The sequence below is a fragment of the Raphanus sativus genome, chromosome 9, assembly GCF_000801105.2.
Source record: "Raphanus sativus cultivar WK10039 chromosome 9, ASM80110v3, whole genome shotgun sequence".
Lineage (NCBI taxonomy): Eukaryota > Viridiplantae > Streptophyta > Magnoliopsida > Brassicales > Brassicaceae > Raphanus > Raphanus sativus.
Window position 1 is genome coordinate 31194426 of NC_079519.1, and position 25270 is coordinate 31219695.

Below are 25270 nucleotides of genomic sequence, written 5' to 3' on the forward strand. Positions count from 1 at the left end.
ATTAGAATAACAAATGACAAAGGAGCCTCTCATTTGAAAAGCTTTTTGTGAAATTTTTTCACTTTTCTTTCATATCCTTTTTTGAGACTATTGAGTGAATACTAATACTAATTCTCATACCACAGATTAATCTCTATCCTCTGATCACAGATAAATCTCTGGAAATCTTGGAAAATCTAATCATGTATTCAATCTAACGTGAGCTTACAGACACTTGAACGTCAGAGTGTTGAAAGATCTGATGCAATGATTACAAAATGTCTAATTAGAGAAAAACAGATGCATGATTAGTACATAAATATCTGACTAGCAAAAACTGTTAGTTCGTGACCATTTGGTATCTTGCGCAATATCAATAATTACATGACATGTCGATTAGAAAGATCTAGTGCAATGATTAGCCCATAAATATCTGATTAAAAAGAACTGATGCAATGATTAGTAAAGAGCATGACTCTTAGAAAATCTGCTGCAAACAACAAAAAGAAAGCACACACGAAGCTATAATACACTTAGAATTGATTCCTGTGAAAAGGATCATACTGTTGATAATATTGGTTATCCTGAGGAGGTCCCTCTGGTTGTATCCACCGGTTGTGATTGTAGTCAGAGTTGAAACCTCTGCTGTAATGATCAACCGGCCAAGCCAGTCTCTGATTTAGTGAATATCCATGTTCAGGAAAGTGATTGCTTGCGTGAGAAGCAACGTGTACTGAGCTCTGACTGCGTTTTTGTCCTCTCGAATCCGGTTTGCTCGCAGAGGAGGAAACATCTGTTGTTGAATGTTCCAAACGTGTGTTGTTGCTGCTGCTGACAGAACCAACCCCTGCTAATAATCTTGGTGGTTCTGCCGTACCACATACGTTTCTTCTAAGCTTCAAAAGTGACTTGATCCTCTCCTCTAGGTCTCCTAGATGGAACTCTGATTCGAGTTTGTGACGCGTTATGCATTTGATGCCGGCTCTTAGTGATCTGATCTGCCTGTCTATGGCAGCAACCTGTAAAGTATGCGCTGTTGTTGTTACAACAAAACTCTCTTTTGAGTTGTAAGAACAAAGAAAGAACACGAATCTTTTACCTGTGATGCAGGTTCGTTCTCTGCGTCTCTAAACGCCTTCTCTGCAGACTCCTTTGTAATCCTCAGTGAATCGTTTATAATAGCGGAAACAGGATGGAACTTGTGAACCATACCAAATGAGTATATGTAGTTAACTGCCTTGAAACGATGACCAGTCTTTATGACGTTTTGAATGAAACCTGTTCATAAAATTCATACATGTTTAGTACTATCCTCAGAGAGATTCACAATGGTGGGAGAGAAGTAAAGAACAAGGAATCATAATCACCTGTGATGGCATTGTCCAAACCAAGAAACTGGCAAAGATCAGGACATACGGTTTGCCAATAAGAACTTTCCAGTAGAGTTAGAAGGTCACTGGTCTTGAACTCTGACACTATTCCAAAGATACCTAGAAACTTCAGGTAACAAACGACTTCAAGTTCATCAGTCTTATTCTTTGTAATCTTGTCTCTCCAGTAAACAGCAAGTTTCTTTGCATCTCCTTTTACAGGGTTTCCAATTTGAGCTTGGAGCTTTTTCAGCTGGTCCAACAATAAGTTGCAGCTATCTGAAGTTATTAGAAGCTTGAACTGGTGGCCTCCTTCAGGGTTTGTAGGAGTTAGAGACATAGATGTGTCTAGAACTAGCTTTGCTGGATCTGATGTGCATCTGAAAGCATTGGATAGATCACGCTCTAGAGGTTTCTTTTCTAGTAACTCCCTTAACATGTCAGGGTTAATGGAGCTACAGAGATTGTTTGGCTTAGCTTCGGAGCTTGATGGATGAGTTTCTTTGGCATCTGGCTGTGAAGGAGCTGTGGTTTCGGTTAATCTTTGTCGTTTGGCTTCAGGCTGCTTCTGTTCATATGGAGTGACAGATTCAGCTTTAAGTTTCCCTACAGCGTTGGTTGTGTTTTGTCTTCTCTCAGTACTTTTATGAACTGGTTCCATTGCTCTCTTGGCTGCTGGTTCACCGTTCTTAAGTAGACTGAGCTTGTTAAGAATCTTAGGAGGGAACATATGCGCAGCTTTCCTCTCTAGGATGCACTCAAGGGCCATGGTTGCATCAGCTTTTATCTTCTCCCTCCTCGCTTTCTACAACAAGTCAACACAAGCTTACATCTCACAGATGAAAAACACACATCACAAGCCAGAGTGAAAGAGTTTAAGCTTTTTACCTGCGCCTCCATTAAGTTGTCAGTTCCAAAAGGTAGTCGAGCAGCTCTATCTGAGGAAATCAAGTACTCTTGCAAAAGGGATCCAGGTCTCTCTCCTGGACAAAGCTTGTATAACCTGAACTCACAGATGAATCTCAGTACCGCTAAGTACTCTTCCTTGTTCTTCAGAGTTTCAACAACACCTGCAATAGCAATTCACAAAAAACGTTTCAGATCAAAAAAAAAAAAGCAAGAACTAGTCAAAGTAGGCATTACCAGAAACACTATCTTGTAACCGCAGAAGCCGAAACAGTTTGGGCGCCTGATCATGCAGAAGGAACCGCTCTAAAAGTTTTAAAAGCACCTCAGGAGTAGTCACAGAGACCAAACCGTAAGCAGCCAGAAACAACAAGCAACATAGCACCCAAGAGTCAGTACTGTTTGTGTTAGCTTTTGCCTTGCTTATCCAGTTAATACCAAGCTGAGTCGCTTCCTGGTTCACCTCACGTGTGATAGGTAGATTCATCTGTATCAGTTTCTCCAACAAAACGATGCAACTCTTAACAACGCCATCACTATTAAAATCTTTGAAAGACTCTTGTATAGCATCCAAAACAAGCTTTGCAGGGTCTAGACACGGAATCAATCTCGCCAAGGCTTGGTTTCTCTTAACCAAACCATTCTCAAGACCTTTTATAGCACTTGACCGGCTTGTGTCTTTAGCCAAGAGTGAAACCAGTGGCTCGAACTCATGCCGCAGATCTCTCTGTTGCTCTAGTTCCTTCTCCAAGGACTCGATTCTCTTTGTAAACCCTTCAAACTCTGCCTTCTTTCTCTCCATAGCTTCCTTGCACTCCGAGTGAAACATCACCTCCATCTTCTCAAACTCATCCACTCTGGCTTCGAACGAGTCGTGAACTGCAGAAAGCTCCTTCTCCTTGTTCTCGAGTTCCATAGCTCGGCCATTGAGTGATTCCTCCAGTGCTCGAAGCTCTTTCACCTTCTCTTCGAGAAGGCTTTTCGTTGAATCGAAATGACCTTCGATCTCCTTCCATTGGATCGAAAGCAGGAGAAGGGAATGAGCTTTTTCCTGGAGAGAATCTAGGGTTCGGTGGAAGTTGTGTTTGCTTAGATCGACAAGGGCTAGATTACTCGTTGCCTTCTCCATCAAGTCACCCATTTAAAAAAACAAAACCACAGAAACCGAAACTAAAAATTCACACAACACGAACACGAACACGAACTTGATATGAATCGTCTGCTTTCTAACTGCTCTTCTGTCGTGGCGTCTGAATGTGCGTAGATAATGGATGAAAAGAAACTAGATACTAATATATTTGTTTGGATTTCCAAAATCAATTAGTATTTTGAACCAATAAAAAAAAAAGCAATTAGTATTATACTATTTCCAAAATTAATGATTATGTGTAATTAATTTATTTTTGTGGACTTAAATTACAGTCAAGAGTAATTAAAAGCAAAGTCAAACATTGCTCACCATCATTGCCTTTTTATCTATCAGGTCTAAGCATGAAGCTAAAATGTTATGATACTTTTGAGTCTCCTTTTTTCTTTTCTTTTCTCGTTTCAGTGTAGCATGAAGCTATATGTGTAGTTGTTATTCTCCTATCTCTACTGAAACTTTTAGCTGTCAAAACTTTTTAGGTATGACCTTCCATTATCTATCAGGTTTATGCATGAAGTCAAAAGATGATACTCTTTAGTCTTTTTTTTTCTTCTTCTCTCGTTTCTGTTCATTATCTTTGTATTTAGCTGTCACTTAAGTCTCAAGTTCATTATCTTTGTATTTAGCATGCCACTAGTGGAAAAGATTAATTCAGTTTTAAGTGTCACTGTTGATTACAATAAAAATTTGCTCAGAGAAATTTGTAGGAGGTACCTTCAAACTCCATATCACTTTTAGCATGTCCCCGCTTGTCCAAAAGGATTCTCTCTGTATATGTTTTTTTTTTTAGCAAAAGAGAGATTAAGAGAGACCATGGAGCAACTAACCAAGTATCAAGACCAAAAGACAATAAGTTGTTTTTCTGCTAGTTACTTCCTACTACTTAGCTAGCTAGCTTTTAACTTGAGACACAGCACTAGAAACTGCCAGACCCTGATGGTGGATTGAAGAAGGTCTAATCACTGGCCTAGAACCCTCAGGATCCACCACCCTTGGACGTTTAGAACCAGCTTGATGTGAAGATTGACCGTGGAACGCAGTTGAACCACCAGCTTGATACGCTTCTACGTTAACAGGTTGAGTTGGCGGCGAACCAAAGCTTGTTGGAAGGCTAGGATCTAAACCACCAGTGGCAATGCATGAGCTTTGAATGTCTGTTTCTGAAGCCTGCATATGCGTTGATTGAGCTGCAACAGATGATGATGTGACAATTTCTCGAGGAACAGTGAACTTGAGGATAAGAGCCACAGGAATGTCAATTTCCAGCTGGAATTCTTCAATGAGTTCCATCATCTCCCTCAGTGTAGCACCATCTCTGTTAGCTTCTGCAGCCTATAAGCCAACAACATAGGTTACAACTTTAACAAAATCAATGACAATATACAGTCTTCTCACCATCACATGTACCTATATGGAGTATAAATTTATTTTATGGGGGTTTTATGGTATTTATGTGATTGTAATTTTTATTAACTGAAATTTTTATTTGATTAATCAAGTTCAAGTGTCACTGTTGATTACAAACATAAATTTTCTGAGAGAAAGATGTTTTCAAACTCCACATCAACATGGCCCTAAAACACTTGAGCTTGTCTAAGTTTTGAAACCAAAAGAACCCTCTGCATTTTTTTCTTACTTAAGAGACAGACCATGGAGCTAGTTACTACTAACCAACAGCCGAGACATATCAAGCCCAAAAGACAAAAGCGGTTTCTTGTTAGTTACTTCCTACTACTTAGCTAGCTAGCTTTATCGCCTTAAACCTGAGACAGAGCACTAGAATCTGCCAAAGCCGGGTGGTGGATTGAGGCAAGGTCTAATCACCGGTCTAGAACCCTCAGGATCCACCCTTGGACGTTTGATACCAGCTTGATGTGAAGATTGGCCTTGGAACTCAGTTGAACCACCAGCTTGATTTGGTGTCGGTTGAGTTGGTGACGAACCAAAGCTTGTTGGAAGGCTGGCATCTAAGCCATCGGTGGCAATGTATGAGCTTTGAATGTCTGTTTCTGAAGCCTGCATATGCGTTGATTGAGCTTGAACAGATGATGATGAGACAATTTCTCGAGGAACCATGAACTTGAGGATAAGAGCCACAGGAATGTCAATTTCCAGCTGGAAGTCTTCAATGAGTTCAATCATCTCCCTCAGTATAGCAGCATCTCTGTTAGCTTCTTCAGCCTATAAGCCAACAACATAGGTTACAACTTTTAACAAAATCAATGAGAATATACAGTTTGACAAAGAAGAGATGGATCGAAACAAGCTATAGAACCTCATGTCTTCTCTTTTCCTTGGCAGAGCGTCTGAGATTGATGATCTGTTCCTTCAAGAACTCCATGGGAGAAAAGCTGTTCTCCACATTGAAGAAAAACATAAAACGGATTGCAGGAATATAGATGGCTTTGTCAAGTAACTGTGTCACAAAATCTGCAGACATAAGAAGAGTTTAGTGTTAAACACACACACACACACACAAAGGCAACAAATGTATTAAAATACAACTTACCAGGGATGGCATGACTTAGACCAAGAGATTGGAAGAGTTTTGGCGCATGTTTGAAGTGAGCAACATGCGAGGCAAGTTGTAAAGTTTTATCTTTGTTAGGCAGTTTCACCACCAATCCAAACGCCACGATGAACTGCAGAAAAGCCCAAACCTCGAGTGGTGACCTTTCAACACTAGCTCCCATCATCCTAACCCATCGAAGTGCTACTCTTGTTGCATCATTCTGTAGACTAGGATCGGTCGAGCGTACAACACGTGCCAGCTCATCCAAAAGGGGAACCAAATTCACAAGTATAGGCTCTTTTAAACTCAACTCCCCTCTCAGACGAGCATCCGTGAGTGCATTCTCGACAGCATTTAGAACAAACCTTCCTGGAGATTTGAACGCTGAAAGTCCAGTAAAGACTTCATTCGGCGAAAAAGAAGTTGAGTCCTCAAAGTCCCTAAGAGTATCTTCATTAGGCAAATGAGATGATGCTATGTTTTGCTGGACATCCGGGGAGCGAGAATCCACACTGTTGCTGATCGGTACTTCAGGGGGCTGCTCTTCAGGCTTATCCTCCAATGATAGCACATTGTTTACTGCAAGGAAAAAAATCAATGAGCATCACAAGACTACAATAGAACTCAAATGATATTTTTGAAGGTCTAAAGTCTTTGGTATTGTTTTGCTTGTAGCAGAATCAGGTATCAGAATATATGGGATCAGGCTTAAGAATAATTTTAATGGTAACAAACACAAAATCAGTAAAAGTATCTTAATGTTACTACAGACACGTTGATTTTTGAGACCTTACAGAGAAAACATACCAAGTGCTAGCACACTATTGACTGCAAAAAAAAAATTCAATAAGCATGACAAGATAAAAATAGAGCTTGATAGTCTGTTGCTTGTAGCAGACAGATATAATGATCAAATGTGTAGTTAGTGTTTTTCTTGTAGCAGAATCTGATATCTAGACTATATGGGACCAGGTTTGATAGAACAATTTAACGGTAACACACACAAAATCAGTAAAAGTATTTTATGTTACTATACGTTGTTGAGAAAACATACCAGGTGGTGCTAGAGCTGATACTCCAAGAGCCTTGCATAGACTCGGACCGTATTTGCAAAGAAAGGCCACATCAAAAAGACTCTGGACTTGGTCAGCATCAAAAGTGTATGCCAAACTAAATGCAGCAAGAAAGTGTAGAAACTCCAACACCTCCGCTGGATTATCTGCCTTAACCAGACTTGTGTTCTTCCATTCAGTGGCAAACTTGATAGCTACTCCTTGTACTTCAGTTGTTGGTTTTGGAGAGATATCCATCAAGCATTCCAGCAAGCAGATGCTACTCCTTTGAACACTCTTTGGATCAAGATTTGTAAATGCAGTCCTTTGATGAGCAGAGTACAGCCCATCTATTGTGTCTAACACAAGCTTTGCCGGGTCAGGAGATCTTTTAACAGAAGACAGAACATCGAGGTGAAGCTGATCACGTTTCATCAGATGCCCACGTAAGAGTAACTCCAAAGTTTTCTCGTCGCATACATTAGCATCTCGTACCAAGTCAACTTGTTGAACCGTCTTGCCTTGTTTCTTTGCTTTCGGCTCAGTTTTCTTAGAAGATTTTACCAACTTCAGTTCTGTTGATTTCAGTTGCTGAGCCTTAGTATCAATCCTTGCCTCCCGAGCACTAAGCTCTTTCTCTTTCAGTTCAAGCCCTTGCTCACGTTCCGTCAATGATGCTTTTAACCTTGCTTGCTCCTCCTCTTTAGATTGGAAGTCTTTCAATCTGCCTTGAATCTTTTGTTTTACAGAGTTAAGTTGGCGTTCTTCTGACTTGTGCTCAGCAATAAGATCAGCAAGTGAGCTTTGAACCTGATCACACTGTTTCCTCTTGGCCTTCAACTCACCGGAGCATTCCATGATCGTCTTGTTGATCGAACAAGCCTCTTCTCGTCTCAACTTGAGCTGTCTGTTAAGTTCCTCATTGCAGCTATTCAAATGTTGCATTCTCTTCTCTCCTTCCTCAACTTGTTCGTTTAACTCACTGAGTATTGATTGTACAGACTTCAACTCCTTCTCTTTGATATCCAGATCTTCGAGGCACTCTCTATATCTATCCTTCACAGAGCGAAGGTCTTTTTTCTTTGACTTATGCTTAGCAATGCATCTTTCTAGACGTCTTGTAGTCGAATCCAGTTTTTTCTCTGTCCAATCCACTTCGTTCTCTGCTGAATCTTGTTTCTGAGAGAGCTTTTTAATAAAAGCTTGAGCTCTTTCCAATGTCTTCTCTTGAAAGACAACCTCCAAGGATAACTTACGGATAGTATCCGTTATCTCATCATGTCGCTTCTCTTTAGAAACAAGCTCTTCACTGTGTTCCTCAATCAACAACTTGAGTGACTCACAATGCGCACTCCTTTCCTCAATCAGCGTTTGAACGTTCTCCAACTCCTTGGCTTTTGATTCCATCTGATGGCAAGTCTCCTCCATGTCATTGTTTAGGGATATGACCGTCTCTTCCCTCAAGTCAATGTCAAGACTAAGTGCTTGCAGCTCTTTCTCTTTAATGACAAGCTCAGATGACTGTGTCTCAAGCAGCTTCTGCTGGGAATCTAATTGCTCTTCCACCGATTCTAACTGCCTCCCACATTCCTCAATTTTATCAAGAACCATTTTAAGATCCTTCCTCTTTCTTTCTATCTCTTCTTCCAATTCTCTATTGTGAGTCTGAGTCCTTTCCCAAAGCTCCTTTTCTGCGCTGACCTTAACAAGATGCCTCTCAAGTTCAGCTTCCATCTCTCCTAACTGTTCTTTCTTGCATTCAAGCTTACCCTGAGTCTTTATCAGTTCCGAGGAGCTTGCCTCCAACAGCTTCTCACATTCCACAAGCTTGGTCTGAACCAACGTGAGATCTTCTGTCTTCCTCTCAACTTCCTCATCCAACTGTCTCCTGCGAGTTTGAGTTCTACTCAATATCTCCGTCTCTGAGCTGACATCATCGCAGCATTTCTCAAGATCAGACTCCATCTTTGCTAGCTGTTCACCTTTCAGACCTAGCTCAGCGTGAGTCTTTCTCCACGATTCCACCATCTCACTAAGCTGACTTGCCTTTAACATTTGCTCTGCCTCACACTCTTCCACCAGTGTCCTAAGCCGAGAGAGTCTCGCTTCCTCTGCATTAGACTCACCTCGAGAAATCACCAACTGTTTCGTAAGAAAGTCAAGTTCTTTCTTCTTTGCTTCAACTTCCATCCGAAACCCATCAGATTCCACCTCCAAATCACCAAGCTTAGCTTCAGCTTTCTCAACCACTCTAGCCCTTTCCTCAAGTGCAAAGCTTTGATCTTTCAACTCAACCTCCTTGGCCTCTAACTCCTTGAACCTCTCTTTTACTTTACCTTGGACTGATTCCAAATACTCATTCAAGTCTTTCCACTGAACATTGAAGATAAGTATGTCGGAAGCATGAGCGTCTACCTTGTCCAACGCGTTACGAAGACCCTCACCCCTCACCCTGAACTCGTTCAACACGTTTTCCTCCTTGATCTCTTCCATCGCTTACACTTTCTTCAAACCCACGGAAGAGTTTCCAAAAATAGCAAAAAAAAAATCAAACGGGGGAAGAGAACCGAGCAAAACCCTTGAAGCCAAATCTCAGCCAAAGCTCCAAACTTTAGAAAGAGAGACGCAGATGCAACACCAAACCCTAAAAATGGCGACGTCCGTACAAAACAGGGGAAGGATTAGTGAAAATGAGTTAAAAAGGAAACAACTTTTAGTCGAAAATCAACAACCGGAAGAGAAATTGTATCGAGCAGTCAAGCTTCTGAGAAGAGTAAACAAGAGTAAAGAAGAGAAAAAAGGGAACCTTTATACGAAGACGACGATGAGCATCAACGGTGTGTCTTCCCTTCTTCCTCTCTTGCAATTTTTTGACAGAGACACGTTCAGATTATTTATTTTCTTTTTAGTTATTAGAGCAAGTGTAGTTGTAGGCGCTAAACCGACTTCTGCTTTTAATTTATCGGTTCGATTTCTACTAAACCAAATTGACAAAGAAAAATAAAACTTTATTCATCGACTAAACCAGCAGCAGTTAATTCTATTTGTTTGTTTTTTTTGCCACATAACCATTTTCCTCTGATATTTTGAATGTAATCAATATATATATTGATTTATTAATCCACACATATGATGTGATAATTTTTACTGACATGTCATATGAGATAAGAAATAATCATGACATGCAGCCTTCTCTATTGTCAAGTCAGTAGACCATACCGTTCATCTAGTAAAATCAGATCACTACACAAGCTTTCCTTTGTTTCAAAACCCAAAAAACTGTATCATTTTTTTTACTCATACACAAAAGTTGTTTACCTCCTCTCTCTCCTCCTTTACTCTTTCTCGCGAACACCAACATTTGAACTCAAGCAGTCTCCGGTGTCCGGCAGCGCGTGGCGTCGGAGGACCACCTCTACCCCTCAATCTCATCTTCTCTTTGCTGTTCGTCAGATCCCCACCTCCTTATTCGATATGCTTGTGATTCTGCGGTAGAGTTTCTTCCCGGAGAGAAGCCGCATGCGAGGCCTTTCATCTCCGGTGACGTCTCTGCTATTGGTGGCTTTGCGGCGAGGATAAGGAGTGGTCTTCGTGGCGGGTAGTCGGCTTTTAGGGTTTCTGGCGTGGATCGATTTTCCGTTTTCGATCTCCCCGGAGCTTGGCGCCGTTGACAAAAGGTACGGTTGTTTGGCCTCTAGAAGCTCTATTAAGGTTTCGATTGGTCTCACTTCGGTTACGGGGGATGGTTTCTTCGGTCTCTCCGGCGTCGGAGTGGTTGAGTTCTTTTCTTCCGGTAGCCAAATGAACTCCGATGCTTCGTCAGATCGGAGGTGGGTCTTGGGTCGTTGCTCGCAGTAGGAGATGGAGTGCTTCCTAGTTCCGGCCCGTGTGAATGTGCTTGCTGTTTATAGCAAGTTGTCGTCTATGGCGGTTTGTGGACATCATGTTTCAAACACTTCATTTCAGTTTCCTTCTTCACTGCTCTGTCTTTAGCTATTCCTTCGTTGACGTCTACGTCTCTCGGATGGATCTCGTTCTTCATTTGCTCGGCTTTGTTCCATTGACACCGGATTTGGGTCTTAATGGTTCGTAAATGGCCTTTGGTTCTCAAAGGTCACAAATGGTGAGGTGGGCTCGGGTTGTCATTCCCGCCTCGGTGTCTCCATTTGGTTTTGCTTGCATCTGACGACCGCATATGCTACTGTAGTTGTGCGGTGGCGAAGTTGAACTTTCCTTATAGGTGCTGAGACAAGCTAGGATGGGAGTGGTGTCGGCTTCAGTCCGCATTTGTGCAGGTTCATAGGCGGCATTAGCGAGCGCTTGCTCGATTTGGGATGCGTTTTTAGGCGTCAGTGGCGTTTCATACATGGCGGCTTTGGTGGCATTCGCAAGGCAGAGGTATGTATTTGAAAACATTCCCTATGGTCGTCTTGCTCTTCATAGACGGAGAAGGTATAAGTTTCGTGGAGATTGTCGGGAACTAGCTACTCCGGAGACGTTAAGGGAACTCCCGGCATCCACGGCAACGTGGAGAACCTCAATTTCCCGAGGATTACGTCAATGGTTGAGAACGGCTACCGATATTAAAGTGTTCTGAAAAACAAATTAGCGGATTATGCCGGGTTTACTGGGTGAGCGAAGCTAAGCTTGTACTATTTAGACTTTGGTGCTTTTATTCGAAACGCGTTTGTATCCGTAATCCGATTTCCAATTCTCGGGTGGTTTAATACAATATTTAATTTTTAAAAAAAAAACTGTATCATGTAGCGCATTATGATAACGATATTTAAATTCGTTTAGTCATGAAAGTCCATTTAATTAGCTTCAAGTTTGACTAAGAATTTAGTATCAATGTTCTTCATCATTTTAGGAAGTCTGATTTATTATCATTTATTATGCAAATTATTGAAAATTATTTTACAAAAATTTATCATACTGCAAATAGAACAATTTAAATTTAATTTTATAAGAGAGTAGAATATTTGTTTATATAACGGTTGTTATAATGTCTATTCTTTGACCACATTATTGTCTAAATGAGTTTTTATGTATGAATTTAGCTTTCCTCACGTTTTCGCATTTATGTCTTACTAAAGCATATATATCCCTCTGTTTCCAAAAGGTCCATATTATAGAATTTGCACACTTTTTAATAAAACACTAGGTTAAGATCCGCGCTTTTGCGCGGGTGAGATTATTAAATTTATGAAATATACATATTTTCAGTTTAAAAAATACATAATTTTACATGAAATATATCTTATTTTGTAACATAAATTACATAATAAGTTGAAAATTTTAAAATGTACATTTCATTGAAAAGAATTTTGGGATTAACTAAATAAACAATAATTAATCTTTGCTCAATCTTATGCGGATCCCAAATGGGTTTGTATAATATTTAGTAGTTAAAAGTTACCAATTATAAATAGGCCATAATTATAAAATATGTTATAAATGTGTCACTTTAATTTTATTTTATTGTGTTAATAAAACAATATAAACTGTAAATTAATATTCAATAAATAAATAAAAAAATTAATAAATTTAGTTGGTCTTCAATATAAAATATTGAGTTGACTCAAAAAAGATTTCAAGGTTGGTAAAATTTGGAAAACATTAACTTGGACACAATATATTCGCAGTAAGATATAAGTTTCTTTCTTCAATCCTTGATATGTGCCTTCTCAATCAATGCTTCATTACTTCTCCAATTAGTCTTACACGCAAATTTATTGTAGAATATAAAATTACCTTATTTCCATAATTTAAATCTTGACGTAATGCAAAATTTTAATTGGATGCATCTATCTTCCTTTTTTGACATCGCATCTTATCTATCTAAAGGCCATGCATATACATGATAACCTATACAAAAAGTATAATTTTAATATGAATATATGTTGAATACGGATACACTTTATATACAAATATATAGAAAATTTAGAATAAAAATAAATTTGAACTTCTATACACGAACGAAACCAAGTTCACAGTATGATAAATTCAAAATGATATGTTAATGTTTGTAATTGACAACTAAATTTTAGTAAACGTAAAAAAAACTTGGAACATATATTGTCGTTGATTTACTTTGTTTGTTAATAAAATAAACGTTGGTCAAGTTATCATAAACACATACTATGTGTAACGATTTTTTTGGAAAAAGTATATAATCGGTCAATATGTACATAGGTAAACCGCATTAGAGAATACTTTTGGTAGAGACCCATTCTCAAATACAGAAGCCGTGAATAAGGATTATACAATACACTGCGTTTTATAATATGTTTAAATGAAACATAAAGTATATATATGTTATGTGGTCGTTCATTTTTGATCAGTGGCATGGTTTTGTAAATTGTCTAGTAATTAAAGGATCTTCTTAAAACATGGCTGAAAATGAATGTAAGTATGTCACATCAGCAGGTTTGTATGTAATTAACTTATAAAACTAAGGTTACTATTTCAAAATGTTTCTCAATTAATAAGAAAGGGATATTAAAACTTAGGTATAAATGCATAGTTTTCTACAATTTTATAGTATTTTCTATACTTTTAAACCAATAAGACTTCACAAAATGCAATTAATGTTTTTGAACTTCACAATTTTTCATTATTAGTTAACAAATATTGCATTGAAAATATGAAAAATGTATCTTTTTGAAACAAAATTTTTCTCTAGAACATAGATCTTTTAGAAACGGAGGGAGTAATATATATGGTTCCAAAGTGCATACATCTTAGCAACATTAAAGTCTCCATACACCATAGCATTGGCTCTACTGGACTGTCCATCCAATGTCCTTCATCAAATTCGTAGCTTTCTTTTTCTTGAAAAATTAACATATATACAAATTTTCTGAAAGAACATTTTCTACAACGGATAATATCTTGTTCCCAAAATAAATCACAGAAACAATTTTTTAAAACGAAAACTTATTAAAATGAGAACGAGTACAAAAACTCTTTGGCTCCTTTTCAGAAAGCGACAAACCATTTATACATGAAAACTGGAAAATTCCAAGAGACATCCAGAGCTGGACATATATGACTTGCATGTATTTAACTCTTACTGTAGTTGGCTTTGAAGTAAAAAAAAATGCTTTAATTCTCGTTTGAATGAGTTTTCTGCTGCGGGATGATAGCTCATGCATAGTCACATGCATAGCCTCAAGTACAGTTTCTATTAAATTGTTATCATACAAAATAAATAAATAAATTCTTTTTTTTTTTTGAATAAAAGGCCCTAGAATGAAATATGGCTTGTATACAAGACAAAAAGCCAATTTACATATCAAATCACTGGCATCACGAGGTAACCTAGCTACTGGTCACCAATCCTAATTTTCATTAATTTGTGTCTAGGAAGGATAGACTGTATCATCATCGAGGTCGCGTAATTTTGTTACGGTATCTGATTAGAAAATGCTATAGTATAAGGGAAGTGGCAAACTGATCATATAGTACTATATACCTCTAAGCAAAACCATATATTAGTGTAGATATAAAAATGTACATAGAACAGAGTTATGGCATCTAGTATCTGTAATCTCAAGCTTTACAAGTTCGATGTGCCTTATCACTCCAACGTCGGAGTTAAATTAGTAACCCAAGAAGTAGAAGAGAAGAGTACACGTACACGGACTCTTGATTCAGATTGACGTGTTATACATGCACTAGCTAGTACGTAGAGATTCAAAGGCTGGATTGTCACAAGAACATGAAGACACGATCGGTCTTGGATGTAGATGATGTCCGAGATAGGTTTGTATCAAAGCTCCTGCCTCCTGGAGATTTAGATTGTTACCAACGTCAAGATCGTGTACTGTATTTTTTGAAAATGCTATCCAAAAGAAGAAGAGATTATTTATAAAATGATATGTAATCACACATTCCATGCTACTGTGAAACCTCGCGTCACTTTCTGCCTATTCCTCAATGTCTTATTTGCTTTATAGAGTCTCCCTGTCATATTATATTATTTTTTTGCTCCTCAAGATGTTATCATAATTATGTTAAGGCTAAATAACTACCATAATGGTCTAACTAAACCTCTTTGTTTCACCCAGACCCACTACTATCTCAAACTGCAAAAAAAGAAAAAGAAAACTCACAGATCAGAGTGTGTTCACGATTGACCTTGAACAACATACATACCTCACGTTAGCATTACCAAGTCTCTGTAACGTAAAGATCAAAAACAGGCTCAACAACTCAATGAAAAATGGAGTTCAAAATCAAACGTACTGCACAAGATATCACAAGGCGAGCAGGGATTGAATCATAAACTAGGTATTTATGATTCAAGTCACTGACATATTTCAAATGCAAGTGTGTCTGATGATCATAGTATCAGAAAACATAGGCAGCATTGTGTGTGTTACAAGTTAGCTACAACGTGAAAGACAAGTTACAATAATAAAAAGCTGTTTCTTGTTAAGCTACTTCCTACTACTTAGCTACCTAGCTTTATAGCCTTAGACTTGAGACAGAGAGCACTAGAAACTGCCAAAGCCTGATGGTGGTTCGGAGCACGGTCTAATCACCGGTCTAGGATCCGATCCACCCTTGGACGTTTAGAACCAGCGTGGTGTGAAGGTTGTTGACCTTCCAACAACGCAGTTGAACCACCAGCTTGATACGGTTCCGTACCAAAGCTTGTTGGAAGGCTAGGGTTTGAGCCATGAGTGGCGATGCAAGAGCTTTGAATGACTGTGTCTGAAGCCTGCATATGAGTTGATTGAACTGGAACAGATGATGCAGGAACCATGAATTTGAGGATGAGATCCACAGGCATGTCAATTTCCAGCTTGAAGTCTTCAATGAGTTCCATTATGTCCATCATTGTAGCAGCATCTCTGTTAGCTTCTTCAGCCTATATATAAGCCACAACATAGGTTACAACTTTTAACAATATACAGTTTTGACAAGTAAGAGATGGATATGATATGAGCAAATGCTTTTACCTGTGTTTCATATCTTCTATTTTCTTTGGCTGAGCGTCTGAGATTGATGATCTGTACCTTCAACAACTCCATTGGAGAAAAGTTGTTCTTCACATTGAAGGTGAACATTAACCGGATTGCCGGAATGTATAAACCTTTGCCAAAGAGCTCTGTGACAAAATCTGCAGAGACATTTTGTTTTTTAAAAGTTAGAGCAGAGAGAGAGTTGTAGCTAATTTTTTGCAGTAGAAGTAACACTTACTTGGGATGGCATGACTTAGACCAAGAGATTCAAAAAGTTCTGGAGCATATTTAAAGTGAGCAACATAAGAGGCAAGCTGTAGAGTTTGTTCTTGTTTAGTTCCTTTCACCAATCCAAACGCCACAATGAACTGCAGAACAGCCCAAGCCTCGAGCTGTGACTTTTCAACACTAGCTCCCATCATCTCCACCCATCGATCTGCCACTTTGGTTGCATCAGACTGTAGATCAGGATCAGCAGAGATACCAACACGTGCCAGCTCCTCCAAAAGGGAAACCAAAGGCATTAGTATAGGCTCTTCTAAACTCAACTCCCCTCTCTCGCTAGGATCCGTGAGTGCTTGCTCGACAGAAGTTAGAACAAACCTGCCTGGATCTTTAAACATTCGAAGTTCAGTAAAGACTTCATCCAGCGATAAAGAAGCTGAGTCCTCTATGTCCCTGAGAGGAGCATCTTCATTAGGCAAATGAGATGATGATGTTATGTCTTGTTGAACATCCGGGGAGGAGCGAGAAGCCACACTATTGCTGATTGGTTCTTCAAGCTTAACATCCAATGATAGCACACTGTTGACTGCAAAGAAATAAAAAATAACTTCAATAAACATCACAAGACCAAAATAGAGCTCTAGTTTTATCTAAGATTATATGGGATCAAGGTTCTACAGAATAAGATGAAGACAACACACACAAAACTGAAAATGCATATCTTTATGTTACTAGAGAGACAATTGGTACCAGGTGGCAGAGCAGGCGCAATCATAGCTGAAGCAAGTTGTTCATTGTGTTCCTCAATCAACAACTTGAGTGACTCACATTGTGCACTCCTTTCCTCAATTAGCTTTTGAACATACTCCAATTCCTTGCCTTTTGTTTCCATCCGTTGGCAAGCCTCCTTCATGTCATTATTGAAGGACATGACCTTCTGTTCACTCAAGCCAATGTCCAGACTAAGTGCTTCCAACTCTTTCTCTTTAGAGACAAGTTCAGATGACTGTGCCTCAAGCAGCTTCTCACATTCCGCAATCTTGTCTTGAACCAACGTGAGATCTTTTGATTTCCTCTCAGCTTCTTGATCCAACTTCCTCAGCCTATCCATCTCTGCGCTCACCTGAGCGTGATATCGCTCAAGTTCACTCTCCATCTGTGCTAACTGTTCATCTTTAGAATCAATCTCAATCTTAGTCTGTCTCCACGATTCCACCATCTCACTAATCTCACTTTCCTTTAAAATTCTCTCTGCCTCACACTCTTCCACCAATCTCCTAAGCTCAGACAGTCTCGCTTCCTCAGCATTAGACTCCCCTAGAGAGATCACCAAGCAAAGAAACTTCCATCCGAAACCCATCAGATTCCACCTCCAAATCACCAAGCTTAGCTTCAGCTTCCTCAACCACTCTAGCCCTCTCCTCAAGTCCAAAGCTTTGATCTTTCAAATCAACCTCCTTGGAGTCTAACTCCCTGAACCTCTCCTTCAATTTACCTTTCACTGATTCCAGATACTCATTCAAGTCTTTCCACTGAACACTGAAGACGAGTATGTCAGAAGCATGAGAGTTAACCTTGTCCAACGCTTTATGCAGACCCTCACCCTGAACTCGTTCAACACGTTTTCCTCCTTGACCTCCTCCATCGCCAACACTTTCTTCAAACCCACGGAAGAGCTTCCAAAAATAGCAAATAAACCGAACGGGGAAGAGAATCGAACAAACCCTTGAAGCCAAATCTCGGTCAAAGCTCAGAACTTGATAAAGAGAGTGAAGCAGAGGCAGCACAAACCCTGTAAATGGCAACGTTCCCGTACAGAACAGAGAAGGGTAAGTGAAAATGAGTTAAAAAGGAAACAACTTTGGCCGGAAAAACGAGTTTGGAGGAAGAGAAATTGTATCGGCAGTAAAGCTTCTGAGAAGACTGAAGAGAAAGGAGAAACCTTTTGTTAGTTTTACAAAGACGACGACTAGAATCAACTAAGGTTGTGTCTTCTCTTCTTCCTTCTCTTACAACTTTTGACACAGACAGAGTAGTTATCTTTTTTTTCTTTTGAGTAATTATCTTCTCTTACACGTTCAGATTAAATTTTTATGATTATTATTAGAGAAAGTGTAAGTGTGTATGTGTGCTCGCTAAACCGAATAATCTTCTGCTTTTAATTAATCGGTTCTATTTCTACTAAACCAAATTGACAAAGAATCAAACTTTATACACCGACTAAACCGGCAGCATTTGATTCAATTTGGGTTTTTTGATACTTAAACCATTTTTCCGGTCAATCGATATATAAATTAATTTATTAATCAGCACATTAATTAAATTATGCATAGATTTATTTTGTCTAACATGTCATATGGAATAAGTAACAATCATGGCATGCAGCATTTTCCAATGTTGTCAAATTTGTCGACCATGTCAATCTTCTAGTAAAATCAGATTAATAGTATTTCTTTATTAACTTCAACTCCCTTGACAAGTTTTTTTTTTTTTGTTTTAAAACCCAAAACTATACCATGTAGTGCATTATGATAACGATATTTAAACTCTTGCATATAAATGAGTTGTATTTCCTATTAGCAATGTCATAGTGAGCAAGAGAATACTAATGTGTCAATTAATAATGTGGTATGTTATGTCATTATGTTCACTTTACACAACCTCGAAAACTGTTGAGAATTTTTATCAATGAACATTCATTTTCTTTGAGAATTGGCTTTTTTTTTCTTGAATTTCTTCCTTATTTCCTATGTTTAATGATTAAAAGACAAAAAAAAACATATTGCATTGAATACGGTTTTAAGAAGAAAAAAATATGAGAGTAATCATAGCAATGCAGTGTTTTTTTTCCTGTCAAAGAATATAGCAATGCAGTGGCCTCTTATATACAGAAAACATACATGACAGTTTTAAATCAGTGATTTAGTTATGAAAATATACTTAATTAGCCTCAAGATTAACTAAAAATTTATTAAAGTTCTTCATCACTTTAGGAAATCTTATTTATTATCATTTAAGAAAATTATTGAAAATTAATTTACAAAACTTTGATTAAGTTATAAAAGTACACTTAATTAACCTCAAGTTTGACTATAATCTACTAACGATCTTCATCATTTTAGAAAATCTGATCTATTATCATTTATGCAAATTATTGAAAATTATTTTACAAAAATTTATCATATTGCAAATAGAACAACTTAATTTAATTTTTATAAGCTAGTAGAATATTTGTTGTTATAAATAACAGTTCCATCAAATATCACTTATCGTCTCCGAAAGATGCAATCAGTTTTAGCTTAGATTCTGGAATCGTATGGATCATTGCTCAATTTTAATCATTGAATTACTTCAAGCAGTTGGAGCTAGATACAGTTTGATATTTGTATTGTTTGTTATTAAGCTGAAACAACTGAGTTAGCTCAAGAGTGTGTAGAATAATCCATAGATAGTGTGTACTAACGTATATGTACTGAGTCTGAGAGTAGGTAGATAAGTCTCTGTTTCACGCGGAGTGTTTTCTGTTAGAGGTCTCGATGAGTATATATAAGAGACACGAGAATTGTGAGGCAGACGTGCTGATTATTGTTGAGGTTTGTAGGAAGACTGATGAGTCTCTATGATTCATGAGATCATGTATGGAGCTTTAGGTTATGTATCTATATAAGTTTGTAATCTCTACTTCTTGTATGGGTGTGTGATATGGTATTCTTGTTCTTTAGCTGATACAACTGAGTTAGCTGATAGGTAGTGAGATAGTGTATAAGAGAATTAGGCAGGGAGAGTCTCTGTTTCGATCAGTGTGTATTTGTTTATGTTAGAGGTCTCGATGAGTATAAATAAGAGACCGAGGGTTATGAGAGAAGCTGCTTCTTCTCTCAGAAGCATGCTGAATGTTGTTGAGTTTTTGTGTGAGATCATGTATGGAGCTTTAGGTTATGATCTAATGAGATTGTAATGCATGGTTTTCATATTGGTTTGATATGGCATTCTTGTTCTTGGGCTGAAACAACCGAGTTAGCCTCAATAAATGTGTTGCATATTTTATGTTACAGTAGTGTGTTTCTTTCAAATGAAATCGCAACACAGTTTCTTTTTGTAAATTGCGTCAACGGTTTAACAAATGTTTGAGAGGGAAGTGCACACAAATGATGAAAACAATGACTTTAGTAGGTTTTATCTAGTTTTGGAGCTTAAAAGCTGCTGAGTTAATTGTGTTCTTTTGTTCTCAGATTCTGCTCTGAGGTTCACATTGGCAACGAAGGTCATGAAATTAAAACTTGCACAGGCCCCGGGAGCGGTTCAAGAACTGCAACTCATGTTTCATGTATGGAAAAGAGGAAGAGCCAGCGATGTCGTCTTGTTCCCAAAATGTTTTCACCTCTATGACCGTGCTCTCAAACCGAGAATCATCCACGACGAGAGGTTCACTGTCCCCAAAATCTCTGCGGTTCTTGAGTTTTGCATACAGGCAGGCATAGACCTAGAGAAACTAAGCATCGAAACGAAGATGATCATTACATTACAGTGCTCTCTAGCTCATTGCTTTTAACTGGCCGTACTGAAGGAGCTGATCACTTCTTTTTTTGTGCCTCATGACTTTGGAGCCTGCAAAGACCTTCTTTTTGATCCTACTAGCCTTTATCTTAAGTGATAATATCTTATTTGTGTTTGGACTGTGGCAGCAATAGGAGGAGGGATACTAATACTACCCCTTACTTCGACGAGCTACACTGGTGCAGAGAAAGAGGGTTCAATCACTCTTCCCTTCTTATGCTCCACCTCAGAAGATTCAATCACACTTGATTCCACCTCGATCCATCTCAGAGGATTGTTTTATGACCCAGAGGGTGGTTAGGTAAAAGTTTTAATCAGAATGCTTATGCATGGTATAAAAAGAGTTTCATAAATCTCTGTGTGTGGGAACAATCCTCTCTTCGACATCTCAGCAGAGCATATTACGAGAAGACATTCAGAGAGAAGTCTTCTGCTTGTGCCCACTTGGATGGAGTCCAAGACAAGTCGAAGCTGTGATCTTTCCCTGTGGAGGAGGATCATAGCAGATGTGCAGATGCGATCCCATATTGATGTGTTTGTGGATGACAAGGATGTTCCTTACTTGGACACGATACTGAAAAGAGGTACTTAGGAAACAGAGGTTGTTGGCTAACCCCGTGATGAAACTAGCGATGCTGTTCCCCCAACCAGGGGACGCGTTTCATCAAGTGTTTGGCTAGGAAGTTGCCTCATGAGAGGAGTGTGTATCTGAGACCAGGTGAGAAGGTCTTGAAGCTGATGTGAAACCTTGGTGAGGTAGGATATACAAGCTAGTTGAATTTGATGGAACTTATTGATTTTTTTTTCGGTTGTTGAATATTCAAATGATGTCACACGCATGTAAACTTAATAGAGTTTCAACTTAATATCCATGGATTCCATCAACATAATGACCAATTTTTAAATACATTCAGGTATATTAATTTTTAGGGTTAACGATGACATATAGTAACAGATCCACACAAACTTTCATCCTCATCTTAATTGAACACGATTTAACTATCTCAACCTATTACCCCATAATTCGAAAGATCGAAACCCGAATCCACACAGACGAAGATGAGGCTTGGTTTAAATGGTTTATAATGTTAAACCGATATTAAACCAGCTGGTATTGGTTTATATTGGTACAATCCGACCCAAAGGAAGATTCAGCTATAAATCGGATAAAATCCGACCCATATCTTTTAAAATCCCAAATAGAACAAGAACCAAAATTGAATTGTGAAATTTGATTGTTCATATCTCCGAAATTAATGATGTCTGTATTGTCAAATACTAAAGCCAGAGCTTCAAGTGGATTATCTAACCGGCCTTACTTAAAAAACTTAAAAAATCAATGAATCTATGGAGGTTGACACGAAAAAACTTAAAAAATCAAAACTACAAGTGCAAAATCCTACTTTATAATATGGGTATGTTATATTTGGATAAAGCTAATGAGAATCAGTTAACAAAGCTGTAAATCATGAAAGAGATAAGTAAAAATTCAGAATTTTGGGTCTGCAAATCGCAGAAAAAGTTGGAGATAAGGGCAAAATTGTCTATTTGTATTCACTTCATTAAAATCATTAAAAAAACAAAATGCATTGCTGCTGGTTTGAACTCGTGACCATGCACAATTTTCTAAAAGGAACAAACCACCAGTCTATTACATTTTTGTGACACATAGATAAGATATATTGTTTATATAACTACTAGCCTACGTATTTATTAATGAAACTTCATCTTTTTCACAGTTTATCTGCAAATATAGATCTATCATTTTTTTGAATGATTATAGATCTATCTCTCTGCAGATAAATATATTGTAGCTTAGAGCCTTTAATATTTTCTTTTTGACTTCAATCTTCTCTCAAACTTCACTTTCATTTCCGATCTTGAGTTAACAATTTCTTTTTCGGATCTGGGTTATTAATTATAGGGTTAAATATGTCGAGTTTCTGGGTCAGATTACAGGATTTGGTTCTAGATTCGGGTTAATTGGTCCATTTGTGTCGGTTTAACGGTTTAACCTTTCTAATCAGGTCGTTTGGGTTAAATTAGGTTAACCATTGGTTAATGTTTTAATCAAAAGTTAGTTAACCAACAATAAACCGCTTTGTGTTGGTTTTAGATCGTACATTAAAGTTTAAGGGGACTACGGTTTCGATCTTTTGAATTAGGGGGTAATAGGTTGTGATAGTTAAATTGTGTTCAATTATGACGAGGACGGAATTTGTGTGGAATTGTTATTATATGATAGTTATGGTGTGGAAATAGGTCGTCAACCCTAATTTTTTTTAAAAATTGTGATAATATTCTATATATATAATAATAATAATGTAACAAAACTGCAGTCCTCTCTCAAGTCTCCTCTGCCTTCAAACAGTACATGTGGACAAGTTACAATGCACCTCAATAATCCAACACCATCTTTACTGAACCACCTGGTTATGCAGGCCTATCCTCAGGGTTACACCTCGCAGCTTATCTCAACAAATTCTCTTATAGAGTCTTCGTCTACTTCGACACATCTCTTGTCTGTTACATCATCTAATCGATCTTCCTCTGTCGGCAAAGTGTTCATCTGAGAGCAAAGAACATTTCGTTATTAGAAGCAGAACGGTTCTGGTTGTGAGCTTCTTTTTCTTACGCATCCAGCCACGTTTAATCCTCTTTTAACAAATGTTGTGTCTGTTGGTCTTTTTCCAGTAACAAGCTCAAGCAAAAGAACTCCAAAGATGTATACATCATACTTCTCTGTCACTCTACCATTCTGCAAATACTCGGTTTCCACAAAAAGTATATAAACTTCATGAATTACTTGTTGTCCAAGAATCATCAGATAAGATAGCTGAGAACAGAACCTGGAGCAAGGTAAGTGGTAACATGAGTCTCCTCATCAACAAGAAGCTTTGCGAAACTAAAGCATCCCACGTAAGTTCACTAAATTGATATGTTTGACACTTCCTAAAATCTCAACCTCTCGCTCAAAGACTCGGTTCTTCTGCTGTGGAGCAACTCTAGCAAAAAAGAAGCCTCAACTGAAACTAAGAATTATAACAAGATATCATGAAAAGATAGCACTAATGAACTAATAACACCAAATTGAAAAGAACATGAGAAAATTGATATCTATGAGTTGCAGCTTGGATTAATCGAAGATGATTATGGCAAGAGAAAACTTATGTCCACTATTGGTAACATATCCATACTACTGCTAGAAGAAATAGACAACAACTCCGTCGATTTGGATATAATCATTCTAAGGTAATTTTTTTTTTCTCTTTTTATGTTAACTATATCAAGGCACACAAAATAAAATAAAATAAATATTGATAGGAACAGTTGCAATATAATATATCCTACTTTGTCATTAGTACCAATGCATTTTAAATAGGTCAATTTGAAGTCAACATCTCCAAGATGATTGATCAATTATAATGAGAAAATTATGCAAAATTATTAATTAACATCTGTTCAAAAATTGTGCAGTTTTTTTTAAATTGCATCTATTATTTGTAGAAAGAGCAAAGATATTGTATACACTCTTGCAATCAATTGAATACAAAGACACTAGCTATTCTATGATCTGATTCTTCAATTACTAGATGTTCTATTGAATACAAAGTCATTTTCTCTATATTTTGTTTTTCCACGTTGTTTTACGTGCTTATTGACAACCTTGTTGTACCTGATTTTTTATCGGTTGTTGAATATTCAAATGATGTCACACACATGTAAACTCAATAGAGTTTCAACTTAATATCCATTGATTCCATCAACATTGCGGACAATTACCAATTTTTAAATACATTCAAGTATATTAATTTTTTTTTTAAAATGTGATAATATTCTATATATATATATATAATAATAATAATGTAACAAAACTGCAGTCTTCTCTCAAGTCTCTTCTGCCTTCAAACAGTACACGTGGACAAGTTACAATGCACCTCAATAATCCAACACCATCTTTACTGAACCATCTGGTTATGTAGGCATATCCTCAGGGTTACACTTCGCAACTTATCTCAACAAATCCTCCTATAGAATCTTTGTCTACGTCGACACATCTCTTGTCCGTTACATCATCTAATCGATCCTCCTCCGTCGGCAAAGTGTTCATCTGAGAGCAAAGAACATTTCGTTATTAGAAGCAGAACGGTTCTTGTTGTGAGGTTCATACCCATCCAGCCACGTTTAATCCTCTTTTAACAAATGTTGTGTTTGTTGGTCTTTTTCTAGTAACAAGCTCAAGCAAAAGAACTCCAAACCTGTATATATCAGACTTCTCTGTCGCTCTACCATTCTGCAAATACTCGGTTTCCACAGATAAGATAGCTGAGAACAGAACCTGGAGCAAGGTAACCATAAGTGCCAGCTACCACGGTGGTAAAATGAGCCTCTTCGTCAACAAGAAGCTTTGTGAAACCAAAGTATCTCACGTAAGTTCTCTAAATTGATGTGTTTGACACTTCCTAAAATCTCAACCTCTGGCTCAAAGACTCGGTCTCATTCTTGTCAACTCCTATCTATCTTCTTGGCAGCAAATGTTCCAAATTCAT

The 25270-nt window shown here is 37.9% G+C and overlaps 4 protein-coding genes across 4 annotated transcripts; all 4 read right to left on the reverse strand.

Moving 5' to 3' along the window:
• Positions 1–365: 365 nt before the first annotated feature.
• Positions 366–3529, reverse strand: LOC108826856 (FRIGIDA-like protein 5). Its single transcript, XM_018600205.2, has 5 exons — positions 2493–3529; positions 2238–2419; positions 1347–2154; positions 1079–1257; positions 366–998 (listed from the first exon to the last, which is right to left on the reverse strand). The coding sequence occupies exons 1-5, from the start codon at positions 3394–3396 to the stop codon at positions 513–515; spliced, it is 2559 nt and encodes an 852-aa protein (XP_018455707.2). The 5' UTR covers positions 3397–3529; the 3' UTR covers positions 366–512.
• A 582-nt stretch (positions 3530–4111) lies between these two features.
• Positions 4112–9853, reverse strand: LOC108825232 (uncharacterized). The gene is made up of 6 exons (XM_056995199.1): positions 9773–9853; positions 6969–9610; positions 5912–6493; positions 5678–5832; positions 5166–5583; positions 4112–4734 (listed from the first exon to the last, which is right to left on the reverse strand). Exons 2-5 carry the CDS (start codon positions 9457–9459, stop codon positions 5179–5181), a joined length of 3633 nt encoding a protein of 1210 aa, XP_056851179.1. The 5' UTR covers positions 9460–9610; positions 9773–9853; the 3' UTR covers positions 4112–4734; positions 5166–5178.
• A 5378-nt stretch (positions 9854–15231) lies between these two features.
• Positions 15232–18177, reverse strand: LOC108825231 (FRIGIDA-like protein 5). Its single transcript, XM_056995200.1, has 4 exons — positions 16914–18177; positions 16177–16749; positions 15936–16096; positions 15232–15844 (listed from the first exon to the last, which is right to left on the reverse strand). The coding sequence occupies exons 1-4, from the start codon at positions 17521–17523 to the stop codon at positions 15512–15514; spliced, it is 1677 nt and encodes a 558-aa protein (XP_056851180.1). The 5' UTR covers positions 17524–18177; the 3' UTR covers positions 15232–15511.
• A 4998-nt stretch (positions 18178–23175) lies between these two features.
• On the reverse strand, positions 23176–25077 carry LOC108825230 (protein NSP-INTERACTING KINASE 1-like). The gene is made up of 5 exons (XM_018598550.1): positions 24892–25077; positions 24722–24831; positions 23565–23625; positions 23356–23478; positions 23176–23289 (listed from the first exon to the last, which is right to left on the reverse strand). Exons 1-5 carry the CDS (start codon positions 25075–25077, stop codon positions 23176–23178), a joined length of 594 nt encoding a protein of 197 aa, XP_018454052.1.
• Between the last annotated feature and the right edge of the window lie 193 nt (positions 25078–25270).